At 37.0% G+C, this 15,211-nt stretch overlaps 2 protein-coding genes across 7 annotated transcripts; one reads left to right on the top strand and one right to left on the bottom strand.

The window, feature by feature from the left end:
• Positions 1 to 5,109: 5,109 nt before the first annotated feature.
• Positions 5,110 to 14,192, bottom strand: LOC124175935 (transmembrane protein adipocyte-associated 1 homolog). Of its 5 annotated transcripts, XM_046556625.1 has the most exons (10): positions 13,016 to 13,409; positions 12,220 to 12,443; positions 11,961 to 12,111; positions 11,717 to 11,879; positions 11,430 to 11,626; positions 11,298 to 11,358; positions 10,987 to 11,173; positions 10,724 to 10,853; positions 8,131 to 8,285; positions 5,110 to 7,824 (listed from the first exon to the last, which is right to left on the bottom strand). In XM_046556625.1, the coding sequence occupies exons 2-9, from the start codon at positions 12,366 to 12,368 to the stop codon at positions 8,133 to 8,135; spliced, it is 1,191 nt and encodes a 396-aa protein (XP_046412581.1). In that variant the 5' UTR covers positions 12,369 to 12,443; positions 13,016 to 13,409; the 3' UTR covers positions 5,110 to 7,824; positions 8,131 to 8,132. The 5 variants fall into 5 exon arrangements, with proteins under 5 accessions (XP_046412581.1, XP_046412589.1, XP_046412552.1 ...); XM_046556633.1 differs by having other exon boundaries at positions 5,110 to 8,285; positions 11,961 to 12,093; positions 13,016 to 13,401; XM_046556596.1 differs by lacking the exons at positions 5,110 to 7,824; positions 8,131 to 8,285 and adding an exon at positions 14,055 to 14,192 and having other exon boundaries at positions 8,737 to 10,853; positions 13,016 to 13,180.
• On the top strand, positions 13,557 to 15,149 carry LOC124175956 (ufm1-specific protease 1). Of its 2 annotated transcripts, none has more exons than XM_046556645.1 (3): positions 13,557 to 13,691; positions 14,502 to 14,672; positions 14,788 to 15,149. In XM_046556645.1, exons 1-3 carry the CDS (start codon positions 13,557 to 13,559, stop codon positions 15,142 to 15,144), a joined length of 663 nt encoding a protein of 220 aa, XP_046412601.1. In that variant the 3' UTR covers positions 15,145 to 15,149. The 2 variants fall into 2 exon arrangements, with proteins under 2 accessions (XP_046412601.1, XP_046412609.1); XM_046556653.1 differs by lacking the exon at positions 13,557 to 13,691 and adding an exon at positions 14,129 to 14,217.
• Positions 15,150 to 15,211: the final 62 nt, after the last annotated feature.

Raw genomic sequence — 15,211 nt, forward strand, 5'->3', positions numbered from 1 at the left:
AACTTGTGTTGCGTTGATCGCAGCGTATTGGGACTGCGCCCAATCGATTTTTCTCGCAAAATCACGTCGGAATAGTCCTTAGAAGACTTTATTCCAGCACTTTTCAAAATCGCGAAAATTTTCGCCAAAAATGCAAAGGGGTTAGCCTTACTTTTTTTTTGGGGAAAAAACTTTTGGTCTCAGATTCGATTTAAATGACCCTTATCCGACCAATTGGACCCTCAGGAACTCAGAAATCGCAGCGAAAAGAGCGTAGGACGAACAGGAGAGAAATGGCGAGCGAAAAGGCACCTGCTGAAAAATGTCTTAAACACAGGTTCTCGTTTTTTGCCTGTAACTTGTGTTGCGTTGATCGCAGCGTATTGGGACTGCGCCCAATAGATTTTTCTCGCAAAATCACGTCGGAATAGTCGTGAGAAGACTTTATTCCAGCACTTTTCAAAATCGCAAAAATTTTCGCCAAAAATGCAAAGGGGTTAGCCTTACTTTTTTTTTGGGCAAAAAACTTTTGGTCTCAGATTCGATTTAAATGACCCTTATCCGACCAATTGGACCCTCAGGAACTCAGAAATCGCAGCGAAAAGAGCGTAGGACGAACAGGAGAGAAATGGCGAGCGAAAAGGCACCTGCTGAAAAATGTCTTAAACACAGGTTCTCGTTTTTTGCCTGTAACTTGTGTTGCGTTGATCGCAGCGTATTGGGACTGCGCCCAATCGATTTTTCTCGCAAAATCACGTCGGAATGGTCGTTAGAAGACTTTATTCCAGCACTTTTCAAAATCGCGAAAATTTTCGCCAAAAATGCAAAGGGGTTAGCCTTACTTTTTTTTTGGGCAAAAAACTTTTGGTCTCAGATTCGATTTAAATGACCCTTATCCGACCAATTGGACCCTCAGGAACTCAGAAATCGCAGCGAAAAGAGCGTAGGACGATCAGGAGAGAAATGGCGAGCGAAAAGGCACCTGCTGAAAAATGTCTTGAACACAGGTTCTCGTTTTTTGCCTGTAATTTGTGTTGCGTTGATCGCAGCGTATTGGGACTGCGCCCAATCGATTTTTCTCGCAAAATCACGTCGGAATGGTCGTTAGAAGACTTTATTCCAGCACTTTTCAAAATCGCGAAAATTTTCGCCAAAAATGCAAAGGGGTTAGCCTTACTTTTTTTTTGGGCAAAAAACTTTTGGTCTCAGATTCGATTTAAATGACCCTTATCCGACCAATTGGACCCTCAGGAACTCAGAAATCGCAGCGAAAAGAGCGTAGGACGAACAGGAGAGAAATGGCGAGCGAAACGGCACCTGCCGAAAAATGTCTCAAACACAGGTTCTCGTTTTCTGCCTGTAACTTGTGTTGCGTTGATCGCAGCGTATTGGGACTGCGCCCAATCGATTTTTCTCGCAAAATCACGTCGGAATAGTCGTTAGAAGACTTTATTCCAGCACTTTTCAAAATCGCGAAAATTTTCGCCAAAAATGCAAAGGGGTTAGCCTTACTTTTTTTTTGGGCAAAAAACTTTTGGTCTCAGATTCGATTTAAATGACCCTTATCCGACCGATTGGACCCTCAGGAACTCAGAAATCGCAGCGAAAAGAGCGTAGGACGAACAGGAGAGAAATGGCGAGCGAAAAGGCACCTGCTGAAAAATGTCTTAAACACAGGTTCTCGTTTTTTGCCTGTAACTTGTGTTGCGTTGATCGCAGCGTATTGGGACTGCGCCCAATCGATTTTTCTCGCAAAATCACGTCGGAATAGTCCTTAGAAGACTTTATTCCAGCACTTTTCAAAATCGCGAAAATTTTCGCCAAAAATGCAAAGGGGTTAGCCTTACTTTTTTTTTGGGCAAAAAACTTTTGGTCTCAGATCCGATTTAAATGACCCTTATCCGACCAATTGGACCCTCAGGAACTCAGAAATCGCAGCGAAAAGATCGTGGGACGAACAGGAGAGAAATGGCGAGCGAAAAGGCACCTGCTGAAAAATGTCTTAAACACAGGTTCTCGTTTTTTGCCTGTAACTTGTGTTGCGTTGATCGCAGCGTATTGGGACTGCGCCCAATCGATTTTTCTCACAAAATCACGTCGGAATAGTCGTTAGAAGACTTTATTCCAGCACTTTTCAAAATCGCGAAAATTTTCGCCAAAAATGCAAAGGGGTTAGCCTTACTTTTTTTTTGGGCAAAAAACTTTTGGTCTCAGATTCGATTTAAATGACCCTTATCCGACCAATTGGACCCTCAGGAACTCAGAAATCGCAGCGAAAAGAGCGTAGGACGAACAGGAGAGAAATGGCGAGCGAAAAGGCACCTGCTGAAAAATGTCCTAAACACAGGTTCTCGTTTTTTGCCTGTAACTTGTGTTGCGTTGATCGCAGCGTATTGGGACTGCGCCCAATCGATTTTTCTCGCAAAATCACGTCGGAATAGTCCTTAGAAGACTTTATTCCAGCACTTTTCAAAATCGCGAAAATTTTCGCCAAAAATGCAAAGGGGTTAGCCTTACTTTTTTTTTTGGGCAAAAAACTTGTGGTCTCAGATTCGATTTGAATGACCCTTATCCGACCAATTGGACCCTCAGGAACTCAGAAATCGCAGCGAAAAGAGCGTAGGACGAACAGGAGAGAAATGGCGAGCGAAAAGGCACCTGCCGAAAAATGTCTTAAACACAGGTTCTCGTTTTTTGCCTGTAACTTGTGTTGCGTAGATCGCAGCGTATTGGGACTGCGCCCAATCGATTTTTCTCGCAAAATCACGTCGGAATAGTCCTTAGAAGACTTTATTCCAGCACTTTTCAAAATCGCGAAAATTTTCGCCAAAAATGCAAAGGGGTTAGCCTTACTTTTTTTTTGGGCAAAAAACTTTTGGTCTCAGATTCGATTTAAATGACCCTTATCCGACCAATTGGACCCTCAGGAACTCAGAAATCGCAGCGAAAAGAGCGTAGGACGACAGGAGAGAAATGGCGAGCGAAAAGGCACCTGCTGAAAAATGTCTTAAACACAGGTTCTCGTTTTTTGCCTGTAACTTGTGTTGCGTTGATCGCAGCGTATTGGGACTGCGCCCAATCGATTTTTCTCGCAAAATCACGTCGGAATAGTCCTTAGAAGACTTTATTCCAGCACTTTTCAAAATCGCGAAAATTTTCGCCAAAACTGCAAAGGGGTTAGCCTTACTTTTTTTTTGGGCAAAAAACTTTTGGTCTCAGATTCGATTTAAATGACCCTTATCCGACCAATTGGACCCTCAGGAACTCAGAAATCGCAGCGAAAAGAGCGTAGGACGACAGGAGAGAAATGGCGAGCGAAAAGGCACCTGCTGAAAAATGTCCTAAACACAGGTTCTCGTTTTTTGCCTGTAACTTGTGTTGCGTTGATCGCAGCGTATTGGGACTGCGCCCAATCGATTTTTCTCGCAAAATCACGTCGGAATAGTCGTTAGAAGACTTTATTCCAGCACTTTTCAAAATCGCGAAAATTTTCGCCAAAAATGCAAAGGGGTTAGCCTTACTTTTTTTTTGGGCAAAAAACTTGTGGTCTCAGATTCGATTTGAATGACCCTTATCCGACCAATTGGACCCTCAGGAACTCAGAAATCGCAGCGAAAAGAGCGTAGGACGAACAGGAGAGAAATGGCGAGCGAAAAGGCACCTGCCGAAAAATGTCTTAAACACAGGTTCTCGTTTTTTGCCTGTAACTTGTGTTGCGTAGATCGCAGCGTATTGGGACTGCGCCCAATCGATTTTTCTCGCAAAATCACGTCGGAATAGTCCTTAGAAGACTTTATTCCAGCACTTTTCAAAATCGCGAAAATTTTCGCCAAAAATGCAAAGGGGTTAGCCTTACTTTTTTTTTGGGCAAAAAACTTTTGGTCTCAGATTCGATTTAAATGACCCTTATCCGACCAATTGGACCCTCAGGAACTCAGAAATCGCAGCGAAAAGAGCGTAGGACGAACAGGAGAGAAATGGCGAGCGAAAAGGCACCTGCTGAAAAATGTCTTGAACACAGATTCTCGTTTTTTGCCTGTAACTTGTGTTGCGTTGATCGCAGCGTATTGGGACTGCGCTCAATCGATTTTTCTCGCAAAATCACGTCGGAATAGTCCTTAGAAGACTTTATTCCAGCACTCTTCAAAATCGCGAAAATTTTTGCCAAAAATGCAAAGGGGTTAGCCTTACTTTTTTTTTGGGCAAAAAACTTTTGGTCTCAGATTCGATTTAAATGACCCTTATCCGACCAATTGGACCCTCAGGAACTCAGAAATCGCAGCGAAAAGAGCGTAGGACGAACAGGAGAGAAATGGCGAGCGAAAAGGCACCTGCAGAAAAATGTCTTAAACACAGGTTCTCGTTTTTTGCCTGTAACTTGTGTTGCGTTGATCGCAGCGTATTGGGACTGCGCCCAATCGATTTTTCTCGCAAAATTACGTCGGAATAGTCCTTAGAAGACTTTATTCCAGCACTTTTCAGAATCACGAAAATTTTCGCCAAAAATGCAAAGGGGTCAGTCTTACTTTTTTGCCAATTTTCCGACTTGAAACTTTTGATCGTAGATTTGATTGGTATGACCTTCACCTGACAAATTGGACCATTGGTAACTCAGAAATCGACAATTTCATCAATATTCATCATCGACAAGTTTTTGACTGACAGAATCCAAAGGGGTTAGTCTTTTTTCTTACCAATCTCGTGAGCCAAAAACTTTTGGTTTTAGAAACAAGCTTCTCCATGATTTTTCGGAGACTAATTTGATGAAGCAATTGCTATGTACGTTGTTTTGCATTAATGATGTCGGAAATCTCTCGTGATAATTTGTCCAGAATCATGAAACGCAATTTATTGATCTCTTCATAAAAATGCATGCTGTGATCGAAATCATATTTAGTTGTATGATAATACGTGTTTGTACAGGAAACGATCGTAACCTGAATCAAAAATTCTGCAAACTTATAGATAATGAATTAACACTGAGAAGAAGCCCTGAATCATTTTCCAATTTTTTGAAAGCATAGAATACTTTTAAAACGTGTGCAGACAAAAGGTGTAAGAAACATTGTTCACACGGAGGGTTTATAATATAGTCAAATACATAGCAAGAATAACTGAACATTATTCTACATAGAAGGGCAACTTATAATCAATGAATACTCAACTTACATATCTGAGTTTCATGTGTTGAAATATGAGGGTATATCATGAAGGTTACGAATTCACAGTAAAGTATACATCATATTATATATTATATGTACAGAATGGATGGATTCTTTTAGTATAGTTCACAGTACACCGAAGATCACTCAAATATAATCACGTTTGTGATTTATGGTTGAATTATACACCTTCAATTATTTTCATATCTCACTATTCAATCAGATTACAATTAATAATCGGGTTGATTGCAAAAGTAGGAAAATAGCATGCATAGAAGATATCGAGTTTTAGAATTCATTTAACATTTCTATCATTACATTGTACACATTTAAAAATGCAAAATAACACGATCATTGAAAACCTCGAGACCTCGCGCTGTGATATCCCAACCTGCACAATTTATCTTACGATTAGCTGGGATTTCTCACATTGTTACAAGTTACGAAGCATTTAATAATTGTAAAAACATATATTAAACTTTTGGAACTCAACGAGGATGAACCTATTGCAAATAAATTTTCATCATGTTGCGATGTTTTGACCTTTACATATAACTTGTTTTTGAAGAAATCAGTAAACCACGCTAATGAATTTGATCCGGTGAGACTGAAAACAAGGAATATCGCCGTGTGACTTATGTGTATTACAATCCTGGTGGTAGTTTCTGAATCTAAATTCTTACATATATTCTGAGTAATATAATATGGTTTCTAAGCTAATGATAGGACTGTCTTATTCACTAGTTCACGGACATAAAATTTTTGGATGGGCTGGGTAATTAATCGGTAATAAAACGTCGTATATTACTATATTTCGATTCCCACACCATTTTGCAACAGTTCGTAGATTACTGACTTCAGGATTAGCCTTTAGAATTTCACGGTATTCTTACACATCCGTTGTATGCAATAGGTATCATAATTTGTATTGACTATTAGTACATGCGTCATGTATTAATTGTTCATACCATGTATACATTCAAGTATAATTCCGAATTCGATGATATTTGAAAATTGGATTGTATTTAAGAAAAGTCATTATTCTTATGCCTTATGTTATATGTTTGTATTTTCATTATCTTTTAGTACTTCACCCCACGGTTTGGCAATTACGTGTGATGTCTATTTCATGTACATATCTGATTAGTTTTTATAATGAATATTCTAACTAAATATTTCTTAACTCTATCATTTTCTAACATAAAAAGGTGAAATTTCAACCACTTTCATACATACATGTATTTGGTGTATATATATGTGGTATACTTTCGTATACCCATAATCTCAAGTAATATCTCTTTCACTCAAAATCATGCTACAATTGCAATTGAGCTTTATTATAACATGATAGAATCATTCGCATTTAATCAGATCTGACCAGTAAGATCTTCAATAAAAATGTATTCATCTATATAATCGTTTTTTATTCGTTGCTTTTTGCATTCACAACTTGCACTCCTGATTCGTGAATCTCCAACTTAATCCAAACTTAGATTTACATAAAATGTGTAAAACCGAGAAATAACTATTCTAAAACAGCATTTGAACAGTTTTTGAACACTTTTCAATAGTTAACGATTGTATTTTTACACGATCGATAATTTTTGTCTGTAAGGATTTAACAATGAAACACCGAAATAATTCCTCAATCCTATAGTTCCCCGAAGTTAGAGCTAGAGCAGAACCGCATAATTTGAAAACAAATTGAAAGCACGATTGAAGATGAATATAACCTGCCGATAACTATATCGAGTACATAGTCTAGTGCTATTTCCACAGTCAATATAATCACTTATCAGGGGTAACGCACTAATACCTGTTACCGAACTAGTAATCAACAGTGCTCTTCAAATACATGGGCAGACGACTTACTTGTAGATATATCCTAACGCATGTCTACCAGTTACTGATTCAGTGACGATAACCGGTGCATTCACCTTATACAATTGTTTGAAGTTGCCTGAGAACCATTGTAATACCTAAAATAGAAATATTAATAGCATCTTAAACTAAAACTTACATTTGTTCACCCCAGTAAACGTCAACTCATAAATTCTAAACAAAGCAATGGTTGCAGAATAAAGTATTCTTAGAAAGATATTATACTTATATATCATCAACGTTACCAAATAAACTGTGTACATATATATATACAAATATGTATTTGAAGTGTACTATCACTGAACAATCAATTCAAATCGAAATTCATATTCTACTGTTTAATCAGAAATCAAAATCTTTTTCCATATTTACACTCTAGTACATTCTGTAAGTTCTATACAGTAAAAGATCCAGTTATGCATTACTTCAGTCACTTGACTAACGACTAGATTCCTTGCAGAGGGAAAAAAATCTCAGAACAATTAATACTCATAAAGCATTGGTTTATAGCTAACAATTTAATATCAAAGAATCATGGATAGACTTGAAGTACGATGCACGTAATTTTTGAATGTGAGAATCTTGTGCGAATCTTTCATACTTCAACCACAAGTACTCGGTAGTTCAAATAAGAAACAGCAGCTTACCAATGCACTTTGGCAGAATGTTATTTGTGCATCCTTATTGTTAGTTCAAGAATATAGAAGCAGATAGAGGGTAAAATTATCCGCACTTAATTCGACCAAGGTAGTAACTCGACACTTTGTTCTTTTGTCCCAGCAACGATAGCAGCAAATCACTGCTAAGTGTTACAAAAAATTTAAGTTTAGTTAAAAATAGAAAACAAAAACACGCCGAGGTTTCTTCCACAGCTTAGACAAAAAATACAATTTTTGTTATCAATAACAGCAAAAGTATAAATATCGTAGGAAATTTGTTTGTTCATCCAAACAAAATATGGTACAAATTTGTCCTACAATTATACACTATGACATGAAAGATTATTTCTGTCTATAATTCCAACTCATCACTCTGATACGTCAAAATTATAGTCTCAAGGTAAAGACTTTATCAGCAATTCTTACGCTCCTTACATATTAAAACGTACTTTTATTGTTGATAGCCGTTGTTATGGGTGTGAGCATCTTGACTATCTATACTGTACCCCGTTATGCTGTCTGGACTTTGCAAGGAAGCAGCGTACAACGGATTCACCGGGGTAGCACCAGTGTCAAATTGAGTTGAATCATAAACACTGTTGTTCTGCAAACAGAAGAATATTCTGCTTTGGAATCAATCAAGGCGAATTCAACAGTTTTGAAAAATATCCCGTCAATTTCACAAACGCTAATCCCTGAGCAATATTCAGCATCCTTATAACGTGAGAAAAACAACTATACGAAATCGAATGGTCAGCGGAAAAAAATACATCGAGCATCTGTAAATATCTATCTAGGATTAGGCCGCTATTACAGTGTGTTTATCGATATATTTATACCACTTGTTACTACCTCAGTTCAAGAATCAGATTTAAAAGGAAATGACGCTGTTTCGTAAACATCACGATCAGTTTCTTTTTCGTTTGTGAAAATGATCAAACGTATTTGACTGTATGCAGATATAGTACAATGTCTGGCAAAATAAGTTTACGGGTATTTAAAAAAAAGCAAAGACGAAACTATAAAATGAGCTTGTGATTGTTTTCATTACGAAGAGACTCGTCCCATTTTTTGTGACATTAGTAGCCTGATTAAGCATTACTGGTCCATTTGATTCTGAAGGAATGTTATTTTTACTAAAGCAAAGCATGCCAAATTTCTTTCTAATCTTTCGAAACCTGTTTCTTACCTGTTTGATTTGAGAAATGGGTTAAAAGTTCAAATGTTAATGTTTGTTTAATATAAAATTAGTGTGAATTAATAAAACGAGAATGATAGCTACAATAATACGTTTAATAAAATGAACGTCGCATGCTAAATCTAAATACAATTGTAATAAAAAATATTTGATCACTAGCAGAGAGTTGTGCATCTAATCATTTTTATCTGGGCTGTGAAATATAGTACAATAGGTTGCCTTCTTATAAGTCAACATTCATTCGATTATTTACAATTCACACCCCAAATCCAAAGTCAGTAAAAAACGATTCTTTACCGCATTATATACTCTTACTCTACCAAACTGTGCATATTTTTTAAAAATAATACAACCATCAACCATCACTAGTACCTGATTTTCATAGAAAAATTCATGCTTACTTCAGTTAGGCATTGAGTATAATAATTATGTTATATACAAGTTTAATTAAAACCATAGGAACATAACCAAAGCAATGTGTACGTTGAATAATGATATATTTACAAGACTTGAAGATTGCGCAACATTTAATAGCCACTATACAAAGGAGACTATTAATCTGTATGTTTTGGCGGGGCATTGAATAATTTCAGATAATCGCTTAAGCTGGTTGAGTTTTTGGAATTATCATCAGAGTTATTAAAACTGTAAGATGTTGTCGATTTAGAATTTTGTAATGACGAGTTGGAAATTTTCACATCACTGGTGGTATTGTCGAATGAGTTATTCGCGGAAAAAAAGGATAAATCAGTATTCTGGGATTGTGCAGAAGCAAAGGAACTTATTTCTGAATCTTCTACCAACGTTTGTGAATCAGGAATTGATGCAGTTTCTAATTTCACTGGGTTCAAATGCAGAATTGAAAAATTTTGATCTTTGAAACTGCTCTGTTTGTGTGGTGAAAATTTTTTTAAATTTCCTTCATTACCTATACTCAAAACACTAGTTGTGCTTTTCGTTTGCCCTAATGACTTTGAACTGGTATTCAACGATTTAATTTTCGAACCACTTGTAGACGGTTTCATCTGATCCAAGTTTGTAAATTCTTCATCGTTTAATAACGCTGTATTTATACTGGTTGATGGGACGTTAATGGACATTGGTTTTTTATCCTTGCGTAGCAACAAATTCGATTCTGACAAATTACCCACATAATTTCTAAACATGTTGGAGCTACGTTTCTGTAGTTTTCCAGAATGTAACACAGAATCAGCATTATCGAATCCCAACATTTCACTGCTGACTGATGATCTAGAATTAACTACAGCATCTTGTTCAAAGAATTGGTAAGCAGGAAGTCCTCTGCTCTTGAATATTTCAGATTTCGGACGAGAATAATCAACAGTTTCGGACGCTAGCGCAACCGATGTAATGTTGGCAGTAGATTTAGTTTCGGTAGGAAAATTTTCAAGATCATTGTCATTCGATGGTGAAAACAAGTTGACATTACTATCGCGACATTCCGGTGAATAAATTAAATTACTGGCTGTTGGAGAAAGCGTGTAATTTGAAACACTGGTTACGTCTTGATGGTTTTTCGAATCCGACTTTAAATCCAATGCTGAATGACAGACATTCAAATTGGGCGTACTCAGTGGTGAGTATTTTAACTTTGGAAATGTGAGACTGCTTTTGTACCCAGTTTTCAGAGCACGTTGACGTTCATCGAGTCCTTTAGAGGTTGAACCAGCATTTAATTCAATCTGAGAAATAGATTTACCCGACCAATTTTTTACAAGAACCTGCCCAGCCGCTAATGAGTAATTTGATCTATGTTTAGAAATGGAAGAAGATTTCGATAGCGTTGAGTCGAATAGCGGCATATGAATAAATGGAGTATGGACCTGATATATGTAGTCGCTGTCAGTTTTCAATGAAGAAAAACTCTGTTGATGAGGTAATGAAACCGTATCTTCGTCCATAGCATCATCAACTTGTGCCTTGTACGAGAACATTAGAGTTGGCTGGGAGACGCTATAAATAAAAATCAGAAGCATTACACAAGGGACTTTTTGCGCTATTATTCAAATCAGTCATTTATTTGATTGTTAAGAGCATAATGCCGTATGGATGTTTATGCAATTGAAAAGAAAAGCTCATAACATACCCAAACAATTCTGACAAGAATGTGTGGTAGACCAATGGTGTGAATAGAGTCAAGTACAGCGCAGCAGTGATGTCAACTATACAAAGCCCTTCAGGAGCCTGCATATAGTTCAACAGACCTGCTCCTATCGATTGTAGTAAATCGACAAAAGCCAAGATACCCGCGTAGACGTAAAAACTTCTTTTAGCTAAAGTGAAATGCCATAAGGTAATGAATAGACTAATACATATATAATCGGTATTCTTGAGGGTTTAGTGTATTGCAAGTGGAGTTTCCAAGTTAAGGGTAAATTATTAAAGTGAGATACTTACTAGGCAAAGCAAGTCTATCCCGCAATCTTGTTCGTGGCAGTATTAATATAAGAAAGTATATCTGTAAAGAAGATTTCAAAAAATTGGGTCAAGTTTTAGTATAGCACAATCTGCAGTTTAAACTTTTCATACCGTTGTGAACACAAGACTGCTGCAGAACCAGAACATCATTCCTCCATGACCGAAAAGATAAAATTTTCTGCTCGGTATTTCAAATGTGTCATCAGGTAAAACCAATTCCAGTGTACCTTGAGTTATCGTGAATGCTAGTGCTATAAAAGATGTAGCCAGCAAAACTCTCCGAATACTAGAGCGACTGTCTAAGTGTCCTGAAAAAGTAAACGTTAATTAACATTGATATAAAAATATATGTAATAAAGATGGACATTTTTGCTTTGCGGAAATTAGCGTCGACTCACCGAAAGCTAAGCCGAATATAACCACACTCATTTCTGTAGATAGTAGGAAGAATCTGACCGTAACCCATAGAATCTTATCTGCTAAACCACCTACAGTTGCTGCTGCGTTAACAGTCATTGATACGACACAGCGTATTACTGAGATTAGGATATTACTTACAACCTGTTGAGTATTGAAAATAACGTTGGTTTAATAAAACCGAAACAAATTTCTGAGGCTGTAAAATTTCATAAAGTTACTTACAAGACCATAAAATGCTAAGTATATTGGACTGCTAGTTGCACGCAACTTAAGCCTAGCTCTATTAAATCTTGCAGCGATGAATATGAGAAATATCAAATTTGGAATGAGTATTACAACGTCCCATATTCTCACTCTGAAAATAAAATGTTGCCTTAGAGCAATGGTAAGAAATGTAGTTTTGTTGGTCGACTCGGCTCTTGAAGGCTTATTGTCATAAAACTATTTTGATTTCGTCATTTTAAAATACTGTACAAGTTACCTGGAATCTGCAATTTCCTTATATAAAATCAATTTACAAAAGTAATCTTCCTCTCCCATAGCCAAACTAATGTTTGGATCTATCGTAGTGCCGAGTAATCGTCGAAAGTGTACCTCAGACACGGTTTCCAATTCTACGTTACCATACATTGTTTTCTTACACAATGAAAGACTCTATACAAATTTTAGGCATAACAGTTTCCCATTGAATACGTAGGTGGAATTCTGAAAGACAAAAGAAATTGCTTACTAAATACATAATAAATTTAAAAATAAACTGTTCCAATCACAACTTAAGCAGCAGATGAATCATCTGATAGGTTTATATTGAGAATGATGTCAAGTATGCAAACAGTAACGAAGAATAGAACCGCAAATTTTAGATTAATTATTACACTCATGTAGGGTAAATTTGTTGTCAATAAACAATGTGACTCTAAAATTTGTTATCGCAAATCAATTCTTTGGATACATTTATTCACAGAACAAAGAAGTTCTAAAATACTGCGTAGAAGTTTGCATTGATTTCGAGTATAAACATAACCTTTTTAAGATCCCATGATAAGTGTTGCGTTCGAAAGGTTGAGTATAATTGATAAACGGAAAACAGATTCCCTGTTAGAAAACGAATGAAAATACGCGTTAAGGGATTTTTTTACAAGTAAAGTAAACGTTGATCCGAAAATTGATAGAGATGCAAAATTTTTCGAGCTGTCAAACTCTTTGTCAAACGTTAAAGAAAATATGTAGTCGCATAATGTGTTTACCGTAATGAAATTATTTTCTAATCAACTTACGGATTATATGACTCCCGATAGTGTCATAATTCTGGAGAAATGAACTCTCTGTGATGAGGCTAAGCAAAGGTCCCGACTTATCGTGGTGTCGAGTGTTTTTTCAACCTTAGGCCAAATGTTCAATGCCCATTTTGTTCTCTGTAGCAGACTACACCATTCGATAATCTGGAAGCAGCGATGGATGTCGACTTTTCAGGTTCTGAGCGGTACAACGAGCTGTGAATTATTCGCCAAGCGAAGTAACCCCATACCGTGTACTTTGCAGCGAGTATAAAAAGCGCGATACTTGTTGGCCGAGAAGTCATTACATCTCGGAGAAAAAAATTATTCGCGAGATAGGATAGGTACTATAACAACATGGCTATCGGTTCGTTGATTCGTGGGTCGTGACGCACTTAACGCTGTCAGTGTCAGGTGACGCTGGATTACGTTGCTCAGCTCATAAACATGGCAGCTCGGTTTTCAAATTACTCAGAGAGATAACAGGCAATTATTTCACATTTTACCGCTGATCTCGCGTGTACCATTCACAATAATTGAAATGGCTGGCGATTATTCGAACCATTTGTTGAAAAACGTGCATTTAGGTTTGTCACAACCGGCGAACGGTGAAAGTTTTTTTGTCACGAGCGAATACGAGTACTGGCATTACGGCTGCGATGGCGTAAACGACAGGGTAAACATATTTAATCAAGTTTTTGCACACGAGTTACTCGTGATACACTATTATTCAGTAACATTCTCGAACGCGGTACAATCGTGAGTTTCTGATTCCCCTATGTTTACTCGAATACTTCTAGCCAAAGCTTCCAACATTGCAAACGTTAACAAATACCCGACACGCTATTGGGTAATTTCATCTGAAACGACCAATGGGATCGTGTGTACATATTTTAGAAACTTACACTACGGTTAATGGCACTGTTAAATATTATTTAATCACTGAAACTCATTATCTGCATTACTTCATTATACAATTATATCTTACGTCAATTATTATTGATGTACAATTACGTTAAATAACCAGATTTTTACTTACATTGAATCATGGTCTCGCAATTCCCTGTGCGACTTAAAATCTTTACTGCGTATGTTCCGAATAAATTTTTAATATCGTGAATAAAATTTAGATGTTTGAATCTGTCGCGTAGTCATACATGATCTCAAAAGTTGTTAAATATTATGTGAAATATGCACAAAAAGTACGTTTTTCATATCTGCCCGCGTAATACAATTGTAAACAAGGGAAAAAGTTATTGTTAGTCTTGAGCTACAGATTTATAGTCCATTTACGAAATATCTAAATATATGAGAAGTATTTTTCTCAACTGAACTCCACTGCACTAATATTTCTTCCTGGAGTTCCAAGACCTGACTGAAACAGTCTGGTTAGCAGAGATTGCTACGCTTAGCGAAGCATGAATCCTCATAAAAGTAGCGTAACATTGAATTAATGTAACTTAATAAAATTATTATTATTATTCAGGGATGGGGCTGCGGATACAGAACTCTGCAAACTATCATCTCGTCGATTGTAAAGAATTTGGAAACTGCTAGGCCTGTCCCTAGTTTGAGGGAAATCCAAGAGATTCTTATTAGTCTAGAAGACAAGGAGAGCTTTTTTCTTGGCTCACGAGACTGGATCGGCAGTTTTGAAGTGAGAACAAATTTTTTCTGATAAAGCTACCACTCTCTTGAAAATTCTAATACTGTACATTTCCGTGTATTTCCCCGCATGTTCTCATTTAGTCTCTTCTTCATTTTATTTCAAGGTCTGCCTCGTCATCGACCAGCGTTACGGAGTTCCCAGTAAAATTATACATGTACCTAGTGGTAAAGATTTAAAGAAGTATTCGGATGCTATAAAACAACACTTCATAGAATTTGGCAGTCCAATAATGATGGGTGGGGATAGAGATTGCTCTAGTAAGGGAATTATGGGTATACATTACAGTGCGAAGGAGATAAGTTTGCTCATAGTAGACCCGCACTTTGTGGGCAAAGCTAAAAACGCTGAGCAGTTAGCCAATGATGGCTGGGTGAAATGGCAGTCTTTGACAGATTTTGTAGACAGTTCGTTTTACAATCTTTGTTTACCTCAAATAAAACATAAATCTTTTAGCGAATAAATCAAGAAAAAAAATACCCCTACTTTTTTTTCCTGAGATAAAAGATGACAATGAAAGTCAGTTGTTT

This window comes from Neodiprion fabricii, chromosome 1 (genome assembly GCF_021155785.1).
Source record: "Neodiprion fabricii isolate iyNeoFabr1 chromosome 1, iyNeoFabr1.1, whole genome shotgun sequence".
Lineage (NCBI taxonomy): Eukaryota > Metazoa > Arthropoda > Insecta > Hymenoptera > Diprionidae > Neodiprion > Neodiprion fabricii.

Excerpts from the sequence above, each read along its gene's own strand:
- LOC124175956 (XM_046556645.1), top strand. The coding sequence starts at position 13,557 with ATGGCTGGCGATTATTCGAACCATTTGTTGAAAAACGTGCATTTAGGT. Across the intron at positions 13,692-14,501 it reads GCGATGGCGTAAACGACAGG|GGATGGGGCTGCGGATACAG; the intron begins GTAAACATATTT and ends ATTATTATTCAG. Across the intron at positions 14,673-14,787 it reads ACTGGATCGGCAGTTTTGAA|GTCTGCCTCGTCATCGACCA; the intron begins GTGAGAACAAAT and ends TTTTATTTCAAG.
- LOC124175935 (XM_046556596.1), bottom strand. The coding sequence starts at position 12,368 with ATGTATGGTAACGTAGAATTGGAAACCGTGTCTGAGGTACACTTTCGA. Across the intron at positions 11,627-11,716 it reads TATATTCGGCTTAGCTTTCG|GACACTTAGACAGTCGCTCT; the intron begins GTGAGTCGACGC and ends TTACTTTTTCAG. Across the intron at positions 11,174-11,297 it reads GGATAGACTTGCTTTGCCTA|CTAAAAGAAGTTTTTACGTC; the intron begins GTAAGTATCTCA and ends ATTTCACTTTAG.